The sequence below is a fragment of the Trichoderma aggressivum genome (genome assembly GCF_033847375.1).
Source record: "Trichoderma aggressivum f. europaeum strain CBS 100526 chromosome Unknown scaffold_019, whole genome shotgun sequence".
NCBI classification, from domain to species: domain Eukaryota; kingdom Fungi; phylum Ascomycota; class Sordariomycetes; order Hypocreales; family Hypocreaceae; genus Trichoderma; species Trichoderma aggressivum.
This window is the reverse complement of record NW_026946385.1, coordinates 1-16,593: the sequence shown is the minus strand read 5'-3', so window position 1 is coordinate 16,593 and position 16,593 is coordinate 1. Positions and strand designations below refer to the sequence as shown.

The 16,593-nt window shown below is 48.5% G+C and overlaps 7 protein-coding genes across 7 annotated transcripts; 4 read left to right on the top strand and 3 right to left on the bottom strand.

The window, feature by feature from the left end:
* Positions 1-184: 184 nt before the first annotated feature.
* Triagg1_5385 (uncharacterized protein) lies at positions 185-2,766 on the bottom strand (the record flags this gene model as incomplete). The annotated part of the gene is made up of 12 exons (XM_062899893.1): positions 185-482; positions 550-596; positions 653-864; positions 925-1,142; positions 1,199-1,230; positions 1,283-1,540; positions 1,597-1,732; positions 1,783-1,817; positions 1,865-2,142; positions 2,203-2,218; positions 2,291-2,340; positions 2,523-2,766. The coding sequence occupies 12 exons, from the start codon at positions 2,764-2,766 to the stop codon at positions 185-187; spliced, it is 1,824 nt and encodes a 607-aa protein (XP_062755506.1).
* A 200-nt stretch (positions 2,767-2,966) lies between these two features.
* On the top strand, positions 2,967-4,560 carry Triagg1_5384 (uncharacterized protein; the record flags this gene model as incomplete). Its single annotated transcript, XM_062899892.1, has 4 exons — positions 2,967-3,063; positions 3,131-3,908; positions 3,974-4,195; positions 4,260-4,560. The coding sequence occupies 4 exons, from the start codon at positions 2,967-2,969 to the stop codon at positions 4,558-4,560; spliced, it is 1,398 nt and encodes a 465-aa protein (XP_062755505.1).
* A 155-nt stretch (positions 4,561-4,715) lies between these two features.
* Positions 4,716-5,556, bottom strand: Triagg1_5383 (uncharacterized protein; the record flags this gene model as incomplete). Its single annotated transcript, XM_062899891.1, has 5 exons — positions 4,716-4,754; positions 4,793-4,986; positions 5,044-5,101; positions 5,170-5,394; positions 5,461-5,556. The coding sequence occupies 5 exons, from the start codon at positions 5,554-5,556 to the stop codon at positions 4,716-4,718; spliced, it is 612 nt and encodes a 203-aa protein (XP_062755504.1).
* A 1,552-nt stretch (positions 5,557-7,108) lies between these two features.
* Positions 7,109-7,743, top strand: Triagg1_5382 (uncharacterized protein; the record flags this gene model as incomplete). The annotated part of the gene is made up of 4 exons (XM_062899890.1): positions 7,109-7,307; positions 7,362-7,544; positions 7,593-7,652; positions 7,715-7,743. 4 exons carry the CDS (start codon positions 7,109-7,111, stop codon positions 7,741-7,743), a joined length of 471 nt encoding a protein of 156 aa, XP_062755503.1.
* A 516-nt stretch (positions 7,744-8,259) lies between these two features.
* Positions 8,260-13,684, top strand: Triagg1_5381 (transcriptional regulator family: Fungal Specific TF; the record flags this gene model as incomplete). Its single annotated transcript, XM_062899889.1, has 12 exons — positions 8,260-8,560; positions 8,639-8,841; positions 8,913-9,095; positions 9,167-9,526; positions 9,590-10,133; positions 10,190-10,557; positions 10,613-10,790; positions 10,860-11,202; positions 11,376-11,508; positions 11,573-12,110; positions 12,659-13,456; positions 13,515-13,684. The coding sequence occupies 12 exons, from the start codon at positions 8,260-8,262 to the stop codon at positions 13,682-13,684; spliced, it is 4,119 nt and encodes a 1,372-aa protein (XP_062755502.1).
* A 259-nt stretch (positions 13,685-13,943) lies between these two features.
* On the bottom strand, positions 13,944-15,425 carry Triagg1_5380 (uncharacterized protein; the record flags this gene model as incomplete). Its single annotated transcript, XM_062899888.1, has 1 exon — positions 13,944-15,425. The coding sequence occupies one exon, from the start codon at positions 15,423-15,425 to the stop codon at positions 13,944-13,946; it is 1,482 nt and encodes a 493-aa protein (XP_062755501.1).
* A 378-nt stretch (positions 15,426-15,803) lies between these two features.
* Positions 15,804-16,552, top strand: Triagg1_5379 (uncharacterized protein; the record flags this gene model as incomplete). Its single annotated transcript, XM_062899887.1, has 3 exons — positions 15,804-15,947; positions 16,003-16,147; positions 16,236-16,552. 3 exons carry the CDS (start codon positions 15,804-15,806, stop codon positions 16,550-16,552), a joined length of 606 nt encoding a protein of 201 aa, XP_062755500.1.
* Positions 16,553-16,593: the final 41 nt, after the last annotated feature.

The window sequence follows — 16,593 nt, the reverse complement described above, 5'->3', positions numbered from 1 at the left end:
TGGATAGCAAACTTGGAGTCCTGAAAAGCTACTCTTTCTTCAGCATTAATGTATAGCTGCATATTCATAAACCAGTCCAACTTATGGTTAGGCATCCAAGAGGCATCCAAGCGGCGTCCAAATATGTACACAACATCACAATCTCCGTACACATCAGACACGCCGCAAAGGTCATTCCCACAGCCTACTTCTCCTCCCCGTGAACATTCGCCTCCACCACGTCCTCCACCTGCCTCACCTTATCCTTCAACACCATGCCGTCCTCATCAAACACAGTAAGCGCCTCGCCATGCTCCAAATCTCGCTGGAACAGAGCCCCGATCCTGGTAGCCTCGCGATCAAGGAACGTCCACGGCGATCGTCCCTTGGAGAACAAAAAGTCCATCTCTTCAAGTGTTTTGCCGGCCGACTCGGGGTAGAATAGGTATACGACGACGGACATGAGATAGCAGAGAGCCATGAATATCATGTATAGCTTCCAACTGTTGGCATTGCAACACACGTCAGCACGGTGTCGAAGAAAAGTAAAGTATGGAGAGAAATGCGCACCTGATCTTTGCCATGGCGGTGGGGATATACAAGGCAAACCAGAAATTCTATATTCGATGAGTCTGGCGTTCATCATAGCGATCATCATTGACCTTTTACTTACGATGAACCAGTTCGTCGCAGTTGTCATGGACGTGGCTCGGCCGCGCATGCTCATGCTGAAAATCTCGGGCGGATATACCCAAGCGACACAAGCCCAAGTAATTGCAAACCAGGCAACATATATGTACACGAAGGCGATGATCGTTCGCGATGCCGCGGCATTCGTAAAGTCGAAGTTGGTCTTTTGCGTAAGCGAATCGAAGACGGGGTCACCTAGCAGCGCCAAATCAGTATACGAGATGGTAAATCTACACGAGAAAGGACATCACATACCGTAAGCTTTCATCAGGACACCGATTATCATCATGGAAATGCCCATTCCGACGCCGCCGATGACCATGGGCCATCGCCGACCCCATTTGTCCATGTAGTACATGTTTGGGTATGTGAAGACGTTGAGGACAACGCCTTGAAGACCGTTGGCTAAGAGAGATGAGGAAGTTGCTCCGAGACCGGCTTGTTGGAAGAGAAAGACGGCGTAGTACATGATGCTACGTATGTCGAGTTAGGATCAAGTAGGAGGATGGATGGCGTAAAGCTGACTTACACGTTGATGCCAGTCATTGATTGCCAAAATTGCTGTTTTCGTTAGCCATCACTTGCGAGAGAAAAGGAATCGATGGAAACTTACGACACCAATGCCGATCCACATGCGGCGCCTTTGCGATCCAAGCAGCAAGTCGAAATAGCTGGGTGGCGGGTGGTTCTTTTCAAACGACAGCTTGGCTACAATCTCTGCGAGTTCTGCTTGCACGTACGGATCGTTGATGTCGCCGCCGGCGTGGACTTGGGCGAGCACATGTAGGGCTTCTTCTTGTCTGTCTTTCTGGACGAGCCATCTGGGCGATTCAGGCATGAACCACATGGTGACGTGAAGAGCCACAGTAGCCTACATCTCGTTGGTTACTATTCCCTTTGGATACCGTTAGGGGAGAGGAAGCTTACAATCATTTGTAAACCCATGGGAAGTCTCCATGCCGCGGAGCCGTTGATGTGGCTCGTCCCGAATTGAATCCAGAAAGCAATGAGAATACCGAGATTGACAAAACATTGGAAAACACTGATGATGCGACCGCGAATCCTACACAATCATTAATAACAATTTCGACTTATAACAGCGAATCGACATACTCTCGCGGCGCAATCTCGCTTTGGTACATTGTCACCTATTCAAGTCAGCATCCATCTACAAGCAGCGGTTAAAATTCCTCACCATCATGGTCAAGCATCCATTCCCAAGCCCATTGATGACTCTCCCAGCAACAAGAGCCTCAATGTTATTCGCCGCCGCAGAAATGGCACAGCCAATCGTAAAGATGGCAGAGCCCAGCAGAATCGTCTTCTTTCTTCCCAGCCTGTCCGCAAGGAACGCACCCGTCAGCAGAGACCCGGCAAAGGCCCCTGCTAGAATTGACGCGGTGATTCCTCCTTGACGGAAGTTGCTTGGATTCTTAAAGTATGTTAGGAACTGCGGCATGGCCAAGATGCCGCCTTGGTTGTTGGGTTAGTCGACGTTATTCCCGAAACCGTGGCGTTGCATTTCAGACTCACTCATTGAGCCCGTGTCCTAAACGATAAGCAATTAGTTATTATTACCAGATTTTCAATAGTCTTCCCGTGATATAGCTTCCGCACTTACATATCCAAAGGCTAAGCCGCCGGTACATGGCGCAATGCCGTAGAAATAGACTGCCTGATACACCACAACACCACAACGTCAGCATCTCATTCCATCTCAACTCAACTCAACACATCAAAGAGAACAATGACATCTTTACCTTTCTCACCATATTGACATGTAATCTTAAACAATCAACTTCATCTTATCGTATCAATCACTTACACCCATCATCACCAGCTCAATTATATACCAAACAGCACAACCCAGCGAATACCCGAAATGCCGTCACGAGCATCATGATTGGACAACACCATCGACTTTACCCCAGATTCGTCTAGTAGTCGGCTGACTAGCCGAGACCCCCCAAATACGGGATCATCGTGAACTGGATCCTCCAGATAATTCCCCGACCAACTTCTGGGGTAAGAATGGCATCCAACAGCAGCTTTCCGCCGGGACTTTCGAAGGAGCCGAAGTGCCGGTGGGAGCTTCATGATTGGCCGTGATGTTGTCGGTGCAGGTTGAGGTTTCGACATATATCTAATCGCATGTCGTTGAGCTTTTGAAGCTGTGTGTCCCGCGACTGTGGTAGCTTATTCTGCGTATAAGTATCGTTCGAGGACCTACGATTGTGTTGACTTTTCTCCTCTTTGTCAACACTCGCGGATCGCAACAGTATTAATAGAATCTCACAATGGCGCCTTCACGAACAGACACAGACGGCAATGGGGAGTTCCTGGGCTCTTACACAGCCGCCTCAGAAGTCAAGATTATGGGCTTTGAAGCTCACGGTAAGACAATCATCCCCATCATGAAGCTTACAATCAGAGGCTCATTATACCTTGTTTATACATATAGACTTGAGATTTCCCACCAGCCTCGATCTCTCTGGCTCAGACGCCATGAACCCCGGCCCCAACTACAGCGCCGCGTACATCATCCTCAAAACAAACACTGATCTCCAGGGCCACGGCTTCGCATTCACAATCGGCCGCGGCAACAACCTGTGCACAACCGCCGCCGAGATGATCGCCGAGCGTCTCGTCGGAAAGTCGCTTGCCGAGCTGACGGAGAACATGGGCCAGACGTGGCGGCATCTCGTCTCCGACTCGCAGCTGCGCTGGGTCGGTCCGGAAAAGGGCGTCATTCACTTGGGCCTGAGCACATGCGTCAATGCTGTCTGGGATCTCTGGGGGCGGTACTTGAATAAGCCGGTGTGGAAGATTGTGGCGGACATGACGCCGGAGGAGTTTGTTAATTGTATTGACTTTCGGTATATTGTTGATGCCATCACTCCCGAGGAGGCTGTTGCGCTGCTGCGAGAGCAGGAGAAGACCAAGGCTGCAAGATTGGAAGACGCGCGCGTTAGCAAGGCTGTGCCGGCTTATACGACGCAGGCTGGGTGGTTGGGGTTTTCTGACGAGAAGATGGTGCAGCTGATTAAGTCGAATCTTGATCAGGGCATGGACAAGTTCAAGTTCAAGGTTGGCGGCAACCTTGAGGACGATGAGAGACGATTGCAGATTGCTCGTGATACCATCGGATACGATCGTCTGCTCATGGTGGACGCCAACCAGGTGTGGAGCGTGCCCGAGGCAATTGACTACATGCTTCATCTTGTCAAGTATAAGCCACTGTGAGTTGTTTAGCGATCAACTCGGTTGTGATGGATAAGCATACTGACATGTTCTAACCTTGCAGTTTCATCGAAGAGCCTACGTCGCCTGACGATGTCCTTGGCCACGCCGAGATCAGAAAGGCCTTGAAACCGCATGGCGTTGGCGTTGCCACCGGCGAGCATTGCCAGAACCGCGTCATGTTCAAGCAGCTCCTTCAGGCCGGATCGATCGACTACTGCCAAATCGATGCTTGTAGATTAGGCGGCGTAAACGAAGTCATGGCCGTCTTGCTAATGGCCAAGAAGTGAGTCTACAAGCGAATACTTTACCCAAGCCGTCAAGTTCATGTAACTAACTTTATTCCGTAGATTCAATGTGCCTATTGTTCCTCACAGCGGAGGCATTGGCCTGAATGAATACACGCAGCATCTTGCTCTGATTAACTACCTGTGCGTGGCGGGAGAAAAGAGCTTGCTGGAACACATTACTTCGTTCCGCGAGGTGCTTACGAATCCTTGTCAGACCAAGGATGGGCATTTTGTTACACCGCATGAATCGGGGTATAGCGTGGAGTATAAACCTGAGGCGATTGAGAAGTATACTTATCCTTCGGGGAGCTTTTGGAGGAGTGAGCGGGGATTGGCGATTATTAATGAGCCAAAGATGTAACATTGCATATGAGATCTAAGGACGTATTGTATAGAGAGAAAGGAATATTGGGATAAGGAGTGACTATTCAACACTCCAAACTGCCAAACCTGATTATACAACTTCTCGGCCATTCTTGAAGCTTGGGCGAGCTAGGAGCCTCTCAAGCCACTTTTCTATATGGGGAAACTCTTGAAGAGAAACACCGTCCGAGACTATTATAAGAAGTATCTCGATTAGCATCATGACCTACATAGTATATATAGGAAAGGGACTTGCCGTGATTGACAATCCAGCCAAAACAGGCTATATCGGCGATAGTGACGCGGTCGCCGACGAGCAGCCCGTGTGGAGATTTGGCCAGGTGGGTGTCCATGGTGCGATAGAGGCGATGAGTCTCATTGGCGTAGCGGTTGATGCTGTACTCAATCTTTTCGGTTGCGAATCCTATGGTATCTGCTTAGTATGTGACCCATTGAGGAGTTACATTTCACAAGAGCTTACTTCGGAAATGCTCTAGTTGTCCTTGCATGGGGCCCAGGCCACCGATCTGCCATGAGAGCTGAGATGTAGTGTCAGTTGTTTGGAGCCCGAGCCGTACAATTAGTTCCGGGAACTCCACGAACGTACCCAGCTCTTTACCTCCCAATATTCACGGGAGTCTCTTGGATATGAGACTTTGTTGTCCTTGTCGTAGCGGTCAACGAGGTACTCCATGATAGGTCCGCTTTCAAAAACACGGATCTTTTGTCCGTCGGACCATTCATCTGTGATGGCGGGGATTCGGCCATTGGGGTTGATTTCCAGATACCATGGCTCTTTCTGCTCGTTCTCCCTGAGCTTGACGCGGTACAACTACGATGCGTCAGTTTCTTGATTCTCAGTCACTGTTTGTTTACGAGAACGGATGTCTCTTCGCACCTTGTAGTCGAGCCCAAGCTCTTGAAGCAGGATTGGAACTTTGATCCCGTTTGGAGTTGACGCGGTGTAAAGCGTAATGTTGGTCTTGGTAGCCATGCTGACTGATTGGAGTTGTCGCTGTGCAAAGCAAGGTGTCTTTTTCTTCTCAAGGACGAATCGGCAAGGTACAGACTGTAACTGATGGCGGATGAAGCTATGTCTTATTGTCGATTGCATTGTCTTGGGGAGATGAAGTAGTTGGAAAACAAGGCTGATTTATGGTTTTAAGCTTAGAGAGTATGGCAGACAGTCTCTGGAATCCAAGTCCGAAATCCCCACCCTTCGCCCTGTTAATACCTAGACAACTACACATGAGCCCGGTTTAGCCTCGCATCTCCCGCCTTCTTTCCATCATTTGGCGGCTTCATAATGTTGACTAACGGGCGATTTGTCACTTCTGATGTGTGTTAGTAACAGAGTACCAGGGCAACATGGCCCGCCATCATGTACGTCAGTTAGTCAAGGCGTGATGGAGAGCCAAAATCGCTGAATCGTTTTCGGCCCACATTGGAACGGTTTGGTGCGTGTTTGTGCGGGAAGCACATTGCCTGCAGATATCCGGCTTGTAGATATCCAGCAAGATTATGCTGTAAGGATACTTGAAAGCTCACGTCATAAATGCATGTCCTGACAATTGAATACATGTATTCAGTCAAAGATTACATGTTGCCCTGTAAATTTGCTCCGAATGCCACTCAACATACAATTCTTAACCTCAACTTATCTGATCTCATTTCTTCTCGGTCCATCAATCTTGGCACCTAGGGCATCGATGACATGAACTTCCGTGTATACAAAAAGAGCAGCTTCCCCTGTGCTGTGTTCTACCGCAAGTCTTAACAGATAACTCGACAGTACCTGCGTGTTGCAAGACGTCTTGTGTGTTAATATACTCACTGTGAATCACCTCAACCAAGATCACTCCATGAACCAAAATAAATCATGTGACAACAGCACGATTCTCTCTCGCTAATAGTCGTCCCAGTCACATTGCCGTGGTGATGTCGGATTTGTTACAAGCACATTGCGCGTTAATCTTGGATTTCTGAAACGAGAATGTTGCTTCTCCAAATACATTCATAAGTCCGAGCGTGGTATCCGCATGAGGCTATGTACAGCCTCCGGAGGAAGTCGAAAGAATTCACCTAGATAGATGCGAGCCGAAAGAAAACACACGTTCCGGAAAGGCTTTTCGTCTCGGACTATGACGAATTCAATATCCAGCCCGCGTATATATGATTCGAACATTTAGCTGATCATCAATAAGCCAAGCCGTTCTTGTTGACAACAGAGATGGCGATAAAATGAAATTCGTAGTGAAAAAGCGTTGCCAGTCAAACAGCTGGCAGAACATGTTTTCAACAGCTGGCAGATTAAAGCCAAACGGTATACCTGTACAGTCAAGCACAAAAGTATCAACGCACAGCTGTAACCCTTTTCTTTCCCTTTCTTCTTCTCTTTACATCATTTTCCTTCTTCATCCCCTCTCTTCCTTCATCGCTTTAAAGACAGCTCCTCCTGCTCGCCCTTCTGGTATGTGCCGTCGCTCATCCCTTCTCAATCTGTTACTCATTATTCATTAATTAACTTTTCCTTTTGAAGTGACAAGATGGATCGAATCAAGAAAGCCGCTCCCGCTTCCACGAGTGTCAACTCGCAAGGAAAGGTGGCGATGGTCGAGCAAGAAGGAGACGAGGATTTCCGCAAGCGTCTCGCGGCGAAAGCGACTCGCAAGACCATCCTACGGAAGATTGCTCGCAGGCGTTCTACTTTCCGTCGCAGCCCCAAGCGGCGCTGGGAACCTGGCAGTAAGTCCATGTTTGTTGCGCGTATTATGTATGTTACGATTCTAACAATTTCAGAGGTTGAGCACCGCCAGGTCAATAAACCTCAGAGGATAACAAAGCTAGTCATCCACAAGACACCCTTCATTGGACTCTGCCGGTCTATTGTCTCTGAGATTGGTTGTCGCCTTGGCTTTGACAGTGTTGCAATGGACGCGCTTCAAGTAGCATGTGAAGCCTTCCTCGTCGATTATTTCGCCGGTAATTTTCTATTATTCTTGCTATCAGAATTAAAACTAATATGTCTAGTACTTAATCTTACTGCGCTTCATGCAAACCGTGTCAAAATCATAGCCGATGACGCCGCATGTGTGAAGCAGCTGATGAATCTCTTTAAGCCAACTCCAAATAAAAGGTCTACACGCAATCAGATTTGGTTCCATCAATTAAGATGGCCTAAGGCTTTCTATGCCACTTGGTTTTATTGCGAGCGAGTTACAGTTAAACGTGGGTTTACTGAGTACAGGTAGATACCGAATTAGCTAGTTTGCTCTTGATAATACTAGCATTTTATTCGGAACCGGTGTCATCCAATAGGAGTTTGTTACAATTGGTTGTTACAATTTCGACACATATTTTAGGCATTTTAGAGGCCGTGCGGTTGTATTGTCAAGTCGGCATCGAATCTGGCAAACAACGGCTCGTTGGTCAATATGTGAACGCACATCGCCGAAATTGAGCGGCGTCCGGCCATTTTCGGCCACTCTCTTTAGTGATACGTAGACGATAATGTAGCCCGCACGTAGGCCAAACGATGAGGTCTCAATAATTGATATAGTCAAACGATGACGTATCATAATATTGACTCGATATTGTATACTTATATAGTCACTGCCTATGTAGAGCGGGAAGCCAGTCCCTCGTTCAACTCTAACCTCCTCACTATCACTCATCATTTCTCCGCGCTATCAACATAATGACTACCGATCATATCAATACGGAGGCGCTTTTGACCAAGTGGTCCGATCTGTTGTTCAAATCTCGGGCTGTCAAGCTTGACGCAGCGGATATCACTAGCAAAGAAGTACATCCGCTTATTCTGCTCGACAACGTTAGCCAAGTGCTCCTCAAGCAGGGAGCTTCTCGAGAAAGTCACGTATTCTCTCAGATCTCTGAAATTGCCTCAACCTCACCCAACTATGGAGGTCTTGGGCTGAATACAGATGTGCAAGTCACTGAAGATGATATACACGAGATTAGCTTTCTCATCTCAGCCTGTGAGCAGCCTTCAAATTCCACCCACACACTCCATATATCCCATGTTGTTTATGCCATGTACTGACCTCTTAATTCAGGGCTAGAGGCACTCAACTCGGATGACCGAAAGAAATCCACGCAGGCCAGCACCCAAAAGCTAGCTCCAAAGGATAGACCGCCAATGACTGTTACCGAAAAGATATTCGCTATGCACGCCATTGACTCTAAAGGCTATGTAAGAACTGGTGACACTATCCGAGTATCTTTGGACTGGATCATGGCTTCAGAGGCGTCATGGGCTGTAAGTCACTCCAAATTTTCCCATCATCAATGCTGAGCCACGATGAATTTTGTGCTAAAATCCAATTCAAGGGTATGGAAGGAACCTATAATCGCCTGGGAAGTCCTGGCATCTTCCGCAATGATCGCTTCTGGCTTGCCGGTGACCACGTCGTAGATCCTAGGATCAAAGGCATGCCTCAAGTTAAGAGGCTCATTGAGTCATCTGAAAAAGCGCGCAAGGTCTTTAAAATGACCGAGTACCAGGGGATGAACGTAGGTCAAGCCAACATCACATTCACATCCATGCTTAGAGCCAGAGCTTGCTAACGCCAGTGGCAATTCAGTACACCATCATGCATACAGAGTTTTTCAGAGAGCGTGCCCAACCAGGTATGCTCCTCATCGGCTCCGATTCCCACACATGCTCTTCCGGCGCAGTTGGCTGTCTTGCCATTGGGCTTGGAGCGGCGGATGTCACCATGGGTCTCATCACGGGAGAGACGTGGTTCAAGGTGCCTGAGGTTGTCAAGATTGAATTCGTGGGACAACCAAGTCGTGGAATTGGAGGCAAAGACGTCATTTTATACGTACTGCAGCGACTGAAGAGGAACACGGTTGCCTCGGATCGCGTGGTCGAGTATACAGGGCCTGGTCTTAGTTATCTTTCCCCAGATGCACGTTTTGCAATTTCCAACATGACGACGGTCAGTTGTTGAGTCTTATTACGGTTGGAATGGATCGAATTAACAAGTTCTTCACAAATATAGGAGTTGGGAGGTGTGACTGGGATTTTCACTCCGGATCATATAACCAAGGCATTCATTGATGGACGAAGAGTGGCGCGACATAGGAACGCATCAACCTACTTTCGTGCAGACGAGGGCGCAGTCTACGCCGAATCGCACGTCATCGATTTAGCCAAGGTTGAATCCTTTGTGGCTAAATATCCGAATCCCGATGATGTCGTTCCGGTGACAGATGTCCTGGGCATGAAGCTGGATGGGTGCTTCATTGGAGCCTGTACCACAGCAGAAGAAGACATCATTCTCGGCGCCTTGGTCTTGGAGCAAGGGCTGAAGAGCGGACTATCTCCATCAAAGGACGGCAAAAAGAGAAAGGTGGTCCCTGGATCTCTACCTATTCTTGACAAGCTGCGAAAATCGGGACTTGCACAGATTTATGAAGATGCTGGCTTTGAGATTGGTGTTCCAGGATGCAGCTATTGCGTGGGTATATCTGCGGATCGCGCGAAAGAGTCTGAAGTTTGGCTGTCATCTCAGAATAGGAACTTTGAGAACCGTATGGGCCAAGGTTAGTGAAAGTATTGCCCAAGCCAACGAAAAAGGAGACTCATCATGGGATTTTAGGTTCCATCGGAAATCTCGCTTCGGCTGCGACTGTGGCAGCGTCGTCTTTTCAGATGACCGTGACAAACCCGCAACATTTCATTGATCTGATCCCTCCAGAAAGATGGGAGCTCTTGAACGGTCGCGGATCTCTAAAGGGAAAGCTGTCAGGAAAAGAGCCGGACTGGGTTGAGCCAGCAAGTCCTGTTGAAGCAACACCAGAAAGTGTATTGAGCGACAATCAGTCGGCAACACCAGTCACTCAAAATGATGATTCCAAGGATTCAGATGTGGTAGCGGCAGAGGCTTCAGACCAGCTTGAGAAGAAAGGAGAAAAGCTTATTCACGGAAAGGTCCAAAGACTCGGAGATTTCGTTGATACAGATGCGGTATGTCTCTCTTGAATCGCAGCGTATTGCTAGCAGTGAGCCTAACAAAGAGCAGTTGGCACCGGCCCAGTTTCTTGTCTCATCTAGAACAAATGAAGAGATTGGATCCCACTGCCTTGAATATACAAATCCAGAGTTTCGCACTCGAGCCAAAGAAGGCTTCAATGTCGTGGTGGCAGGCAAGGCATTTGGCTGCGGCTCTTCACGGGAGCAGGCGGTATCAGCACTACTTGGTATGTATAGCCCTCATATTCTTCCCTTCTATTTATTTGACCTATATATTAATGATTGACGTGGTGAAGGATGTGGTATCAAGTGTGTGATTGCCGAATCTTTTGCCTTTATTTACGGCCGCAATCAGCCCAGCCTCGGCCTCTTTGGATTTACCATGGACGACCCGGCCTTTTTCGAGGCAGCCGTAGACAGTGCAGAAATCAGTATTGATTTGGAAAACAATCGGATTAACATTGGAGAAGCCGAGTTTTCTTTCCAGTTGTCTACCATGGAGAGAGAATTGGTAGAAGCAGGAGGCATCACTCCGGCATTTAAAAAGTTTGGCAAACAGCTCTTTGACATGATTTGCGGCAGCACCAAGGACGCCGGGAGAGCTGTGGAAGTTGGTGGCCAGGCGGCCGGTATGCAATGGTAAATGTCACCCAATAGATAGTGACCAAAATACAGCTATTATATAACCTGTCTGAGGCTTTCTTCTTGGTGATTAGACATTCTATTGGTTGTTGTCATTGTCATGACACTTCAATAACACGAAACGGGCAGCTTACAAAGTCACGTGCCAGCGCTCACCACGTCTCCTGTAGCCAATCGGCCAATCTCGCCATCTTTCATCTCATTGTAAACTCACTTCTCACGGGACAGAAACATGTATTGATGGCTCCTGAACGAGTCCGAGTGCGTCGTCATCCAGCATGTCGAGACTGTAGAGTGCAAAAGGTAAGTAATCATCATCATCATTATGATACCACGCTTCATTCGCTGATATACGGCTACCGTGTAGGTCAAATGTGATGCCGAGCCCCCTGCTTCGTGTACGCGATGCCGCCACATGCAGCTTTCTTGTGTTGTCGAACGCACTCCGGCATCTCGGCGGACCAAAGCGCAGCTGCAAAGCGAGCTGGAGGCCATGAGACGCCGCACTGCAGATGAGGAGAATGACACTGTATTAGACAGCCCCACACCCGGACGAAGGATGGCGAGACCTTCCGGCGTCGATGTTGCGGCTGGAGCTCCGGATTCTATCCCAGATGCGGCAGAAGTTCCATTCTTGACTCCACTGCTTGTTTCGGCTTCGGCTTCAGATGCGGTACTTGCCAGTCCACAGCCAGCAACGACGCCCTCAACAGCTAAGGAGAGTGGTGGTCATCAGTCTCTCATATTACAGAATGATTCAAACGAATCAATAGCTAGCGGCAGAGAGTTTGATGGGCAACTGGTATCTGGTCGCAAAATTCAGGACTGCTTCGATCTGTATACCTCCCAATTGCTTGCCAGCCATCTGGACCCCGATACTGACTATCCCACAGATTCTTTAGCTTGTACGCCCCATTCTTGCCGACCTCCCAACTAGAACCAAACCCAAACCAATGCTATGAGCAGTCTCCATTCTTATTCTGGGTTATAGTTTACATCGGCAGCAGACGCTATACCGGTGACCCAACTATGCTGGGTCGACTCGCCCCAAGGATTAATTCAATGGCCTTTGCATCCCTGGAGTCAAGGAGCAGCCCCATACAGGCCATCCAGGGCATACTGTTGCTATGTCAGTGGCCAACTCCGGTCAATACTATGCACAGAGGCATTAGTCTTGTTCTCGCGGGTGCAGCTCTACACCTTGCCATGCAAATCGGGCTGCACGTAGCAGGGGTTGGTCAAGACTTTGCAAGGACGATACTGGACGGCAACAGGCTCGAAAGAGCTAATCGCGCCATGTTATGGAAGCAATGCTGCATAACTTGTTACATGTGAATCTCCGACTCCCAGTCACGCATACAACGACCAAACTGACTCTCTTTTGCTCTCAATAGCGTTGGGCTTGGAGAAGGGATTTTGCCTCTGGGTTTAAGTGATGCGTTCACTTTACCAGTTCTCTCAGATGGAGGAGACGGTGGCGACGATACAAGCCCTCAACAAGAGACCAAGCTACCTCTCAGACTGTGCGAAATCATGATTTGCGCAACTGAGGCTTTGAGGAGAATCCATGGCGGTCGTGACCCCGAAAAAGCTGCGTCACTACTATCGTGTATTAGTTTGTTTGATGCGCAGCTAACGAGAGCTGCGTCTCAAGGGCAAACAGCCATCGGTAAGAACAGTTTCTTCCGGGAAGTTGACTCTGACATAGTGCTAATGGTCGAGAAACAAGATTCTATTTATTTCCAGTGCTTCCGTCTACATCTCCTTTCATGCCACTTCCTCATAGACCCAGCGTCTCGAAAACTCGAGGCCTTTCTTCCTCTTTTCGCAGTCGCATGCAGCTTCGTCAACACCGCGTGTCAGCAGTCGTGGAATGAAGGGGCTACCGCCAAGAATGCACCCGTCGTTGTTCAAAAATCTGTTATGCTGGCGGCTTTTACAATTCTGAAAATTCATCGCAGTGAGCTTGCACCACACTTGGATCTTCAGGCCGGTGAGCAAGCTTACTTCGCCGCCATATTCTTTGCCCGAGAAGAGTCGCTGCAAAATAATGATCTGAGCGCGAGGGCCGCTTCCATACTCGGCCAATTATGGAACAGCCAATCGATATTTAAAAATAAGGATGGAACAGTGGATAGCCTTACCAGTCGAATCTCTAGTAGGTTGTCAATGAGCATCCTCTTTGATTGCCTATGGTGGTGGAGACAGGAATTTGGTGGGTTGGGCAATCCTTACGAGAATAGACAGCAGAGTAAGTTTCTAATTGCGCCTTTTGTTGTCCAGAAGCCGTTTACTCACATGATATACAGCTCGATCCGAGACCTTGATTGGAAATGAGAATGTCACTTCGTATGCGCTGCCAGCAACTGGTGATGTAAATGCAGTGCCGGACATTCAGCAATCGGCACCATTTGCTGATGAACCTTTTGTTGACTTTGATTGGGCTATGAACCTAGATATGACTGATTGGCCTATGTAGCATAATTTGACATAGATACTACTAACTGACATTTAAGTATTCGGTATAATCACTACATGTAGCTTTCATTTGGACATTCTGGATGCTGGTTGATTGACTTGGGGTGCTGAATACACACTCCGTTTATTATTGTACAGCACGCTATCTCAGATTGCCTAATCTATATAAGAAGCAGAATCAACATTTAACTGCTTTGATGCCAATAGATCATCTAATCTAACATCAAGTATAGTTCAACTAAGATGAGCAAAAGGTCGAATCATCCAATCGGATTCGCCGTCTTGCCCATGAGCAACTGACTCAATACACCAAGATCACTACAATCCTCAAGATTTAGAATAACACCTTCAATCTGTTGCCTTCGCTCGTCGTCAATAACATTAGCCGTAATGTTCTTCCACTTTTCAAGGATCTCATCATTGCTCAGCAGCGGCTTAACGCTCTTCGCCAAGTGCCGATCCGCAATGATGGGCTCCGACCTGCCCTTGAACCAGACACTCACTCGAGTTCGCATCTTGTCAAAGTCGTTGTTGAGCTCACACGTCGTCTTGTCCACCAATTCCCAGACTTCATCTCTCTCAATCGCCTGGGCAGAGAATTGAGCTGGAAGAATTGCACTGTCAACAATGTATGTGGCTGCAACATACGCGTTGCTCATCTGCGCTCCCGTCGCTGTCAAGGGACGCTTGGTGTCCCATCCTCCGTGCTCAAAAGCAGGCTTGCTCAACTCAATTAGAATTCTCTCAATCCCGGATAAATCATTCATCAATTCGGGATAAAGCTGACGCAGATCTGTCAAGCAATCCACCGTGTTGTGTGTGCCCGCCATGCTGGCATATGGCTTGACTGCAACGCCCTTCATCAGCCAATCTCGGCCAAGCCCTTTGGCGATTTCATCGACCTTGTACTGCGGCTCCATGCTGTTACCGCTGGTGAATTGCTTGAGAAAGCCGCCGTATTCGCGTTCAAATACGCGCTTTATCCCAATGTAGCCAGTTTGTGCGAGGATTCCGCCCAAGAGGCCGTTTCTTGCTGCGAAACCATGCTGCATTCGCTTCACTTCAGACTCGAACTGCGCGGACATTAATCCACCAGCCTGAGTGCATGCGATACCAAAAGCATCTTCAATGGCGCCGGCTGATAATCCGAGAAATTTCCCTACCGCGGCGGCGGATGCGGGAGGGCCAAAGACGGCGCCTGAATGCCATCCCATGGACAACATGTGAGGTCCATGAAGAGCAAGGCCAACGCGAGGCCCAACTTCCAATCCAGCAATGTATGATACTATGAAATCCTTGCCGGTTCCAGAATAAGAAGATGAAGCTGCGCTTGGCTTCAAGGACAAATGATCAGATGCGGCGAGCAAGGCGGGAAGAATGATGCTATTCGAATGCAGAGGAGCTCCGGTGTGCCAATCATCCAGCTCAAATCCCTGAATGAATGAGCTGTTTAGCAAGCACGCATTGAGAGCATTGATTCGGCGCTCATAGCCAATGACGCCGGCCGAGCCCTCTGTAAGTTCCAGTTCTATCAGAGCTTGAGTCGCTTTTTCGGACCACGGTAGATGGGCGCCGACTAAGCCGCATGCGATGCCGTCAAGAATGAGATATTTGGCACGGACACGAAGGTTTTCTGGGATATCGTCATATGTGAGGGAAGATATCCATGTACAAAGCTGTCCTGTTGGGCTTGATGGGTCGGAGGGAACGTCCGATGGAGTTGCAGCAGCGGTATGGGTCATGATTGATTGACTGTATCTCGACGATGCTGAAGAAATGGGTTCAAGGGTATACTGATGTAATTAATTGTTGCAGAAAACAACCATCTCGAGCTATAACATGTACTTATTTATTGGACATTTGAGCAGACAGTATCGTGGTGTTGTTGAACGCTGTCAGCACTACGCAATCGGCGAATATCGGCATTTGGTAATGACGACGGAGGCGGCCATTCTCGGCAGGCCGGATCTCGCCAGATCTGGGTAGAGTGAATGTTGATGACGATTCACGACGTATTAGTATAGGAAGAGATAAATAATAGAAGTATGTAGGCAGTAAGAGAGGAAGTAGATATCTCCATCTAGAACTTCCTCATTGACGCACGTATCGTTATCATCACCATGTCTAATCAGACGCAGCAGACGGCGGTGGCTAGACTCCGAGCCCAATTGGCAGAGCCCGACAATATCATTGTGTGTCCGGGCGTATACGATGGCTTCACGGCTCGTATAGCTCTCAAAGCCGGCTTTGACTGTTTATACATGGTTGGTCCATTGTTGTGTAGGTATTCAGCGTGCTTTTGCTAATATACAGGTTTAGACAGGAGCCGGCACGACAATGTCTCGGCTGGGAATGCCAGATCTAGGTATAGCTACACTCAACGACATGCGAGATACGGCTTCTATGATTGCCTCGTTGGACCAAAGCGTGCCTCTCATCGCGGATGCAGACACCGGATTTGGAGGTAGGTAAAGCTTTATGAAGACACCCTTGCATATCCATCTTATCATTGCACATGGTTAATAATTGTGTATCGTCTATACTTCCTCAAGGCCCTGTTATGGTTGGGCGAACTGTGTCCCAGTACATGCAAGCCGGGGTGGCCGCGCTGCATTTAGAAGACCAAGTCCAGTCCAAACGCTGCGGCCATCTCCTGAACAAGCAAATCGTCCCTGAAGACGAGTTTCTATCTCGCATCCGAGCTGCCAACATAGTCAGGAGCAAGCATCTCGGCGACATTCTCATCATCGCCCGCACAGATGCCCTGCAGTCCGAGGGCTACGAAGTGGCAAGGGATCGCCTCAAGGCCGCCATCAAAGAAAATCAATTGTCAGCACGCGATCCGATGATAGCAACCAAGAGCCATTGACTGCCGCCGAGCGTTGTCGGTCAATGAAGCTGCGTTGCCGA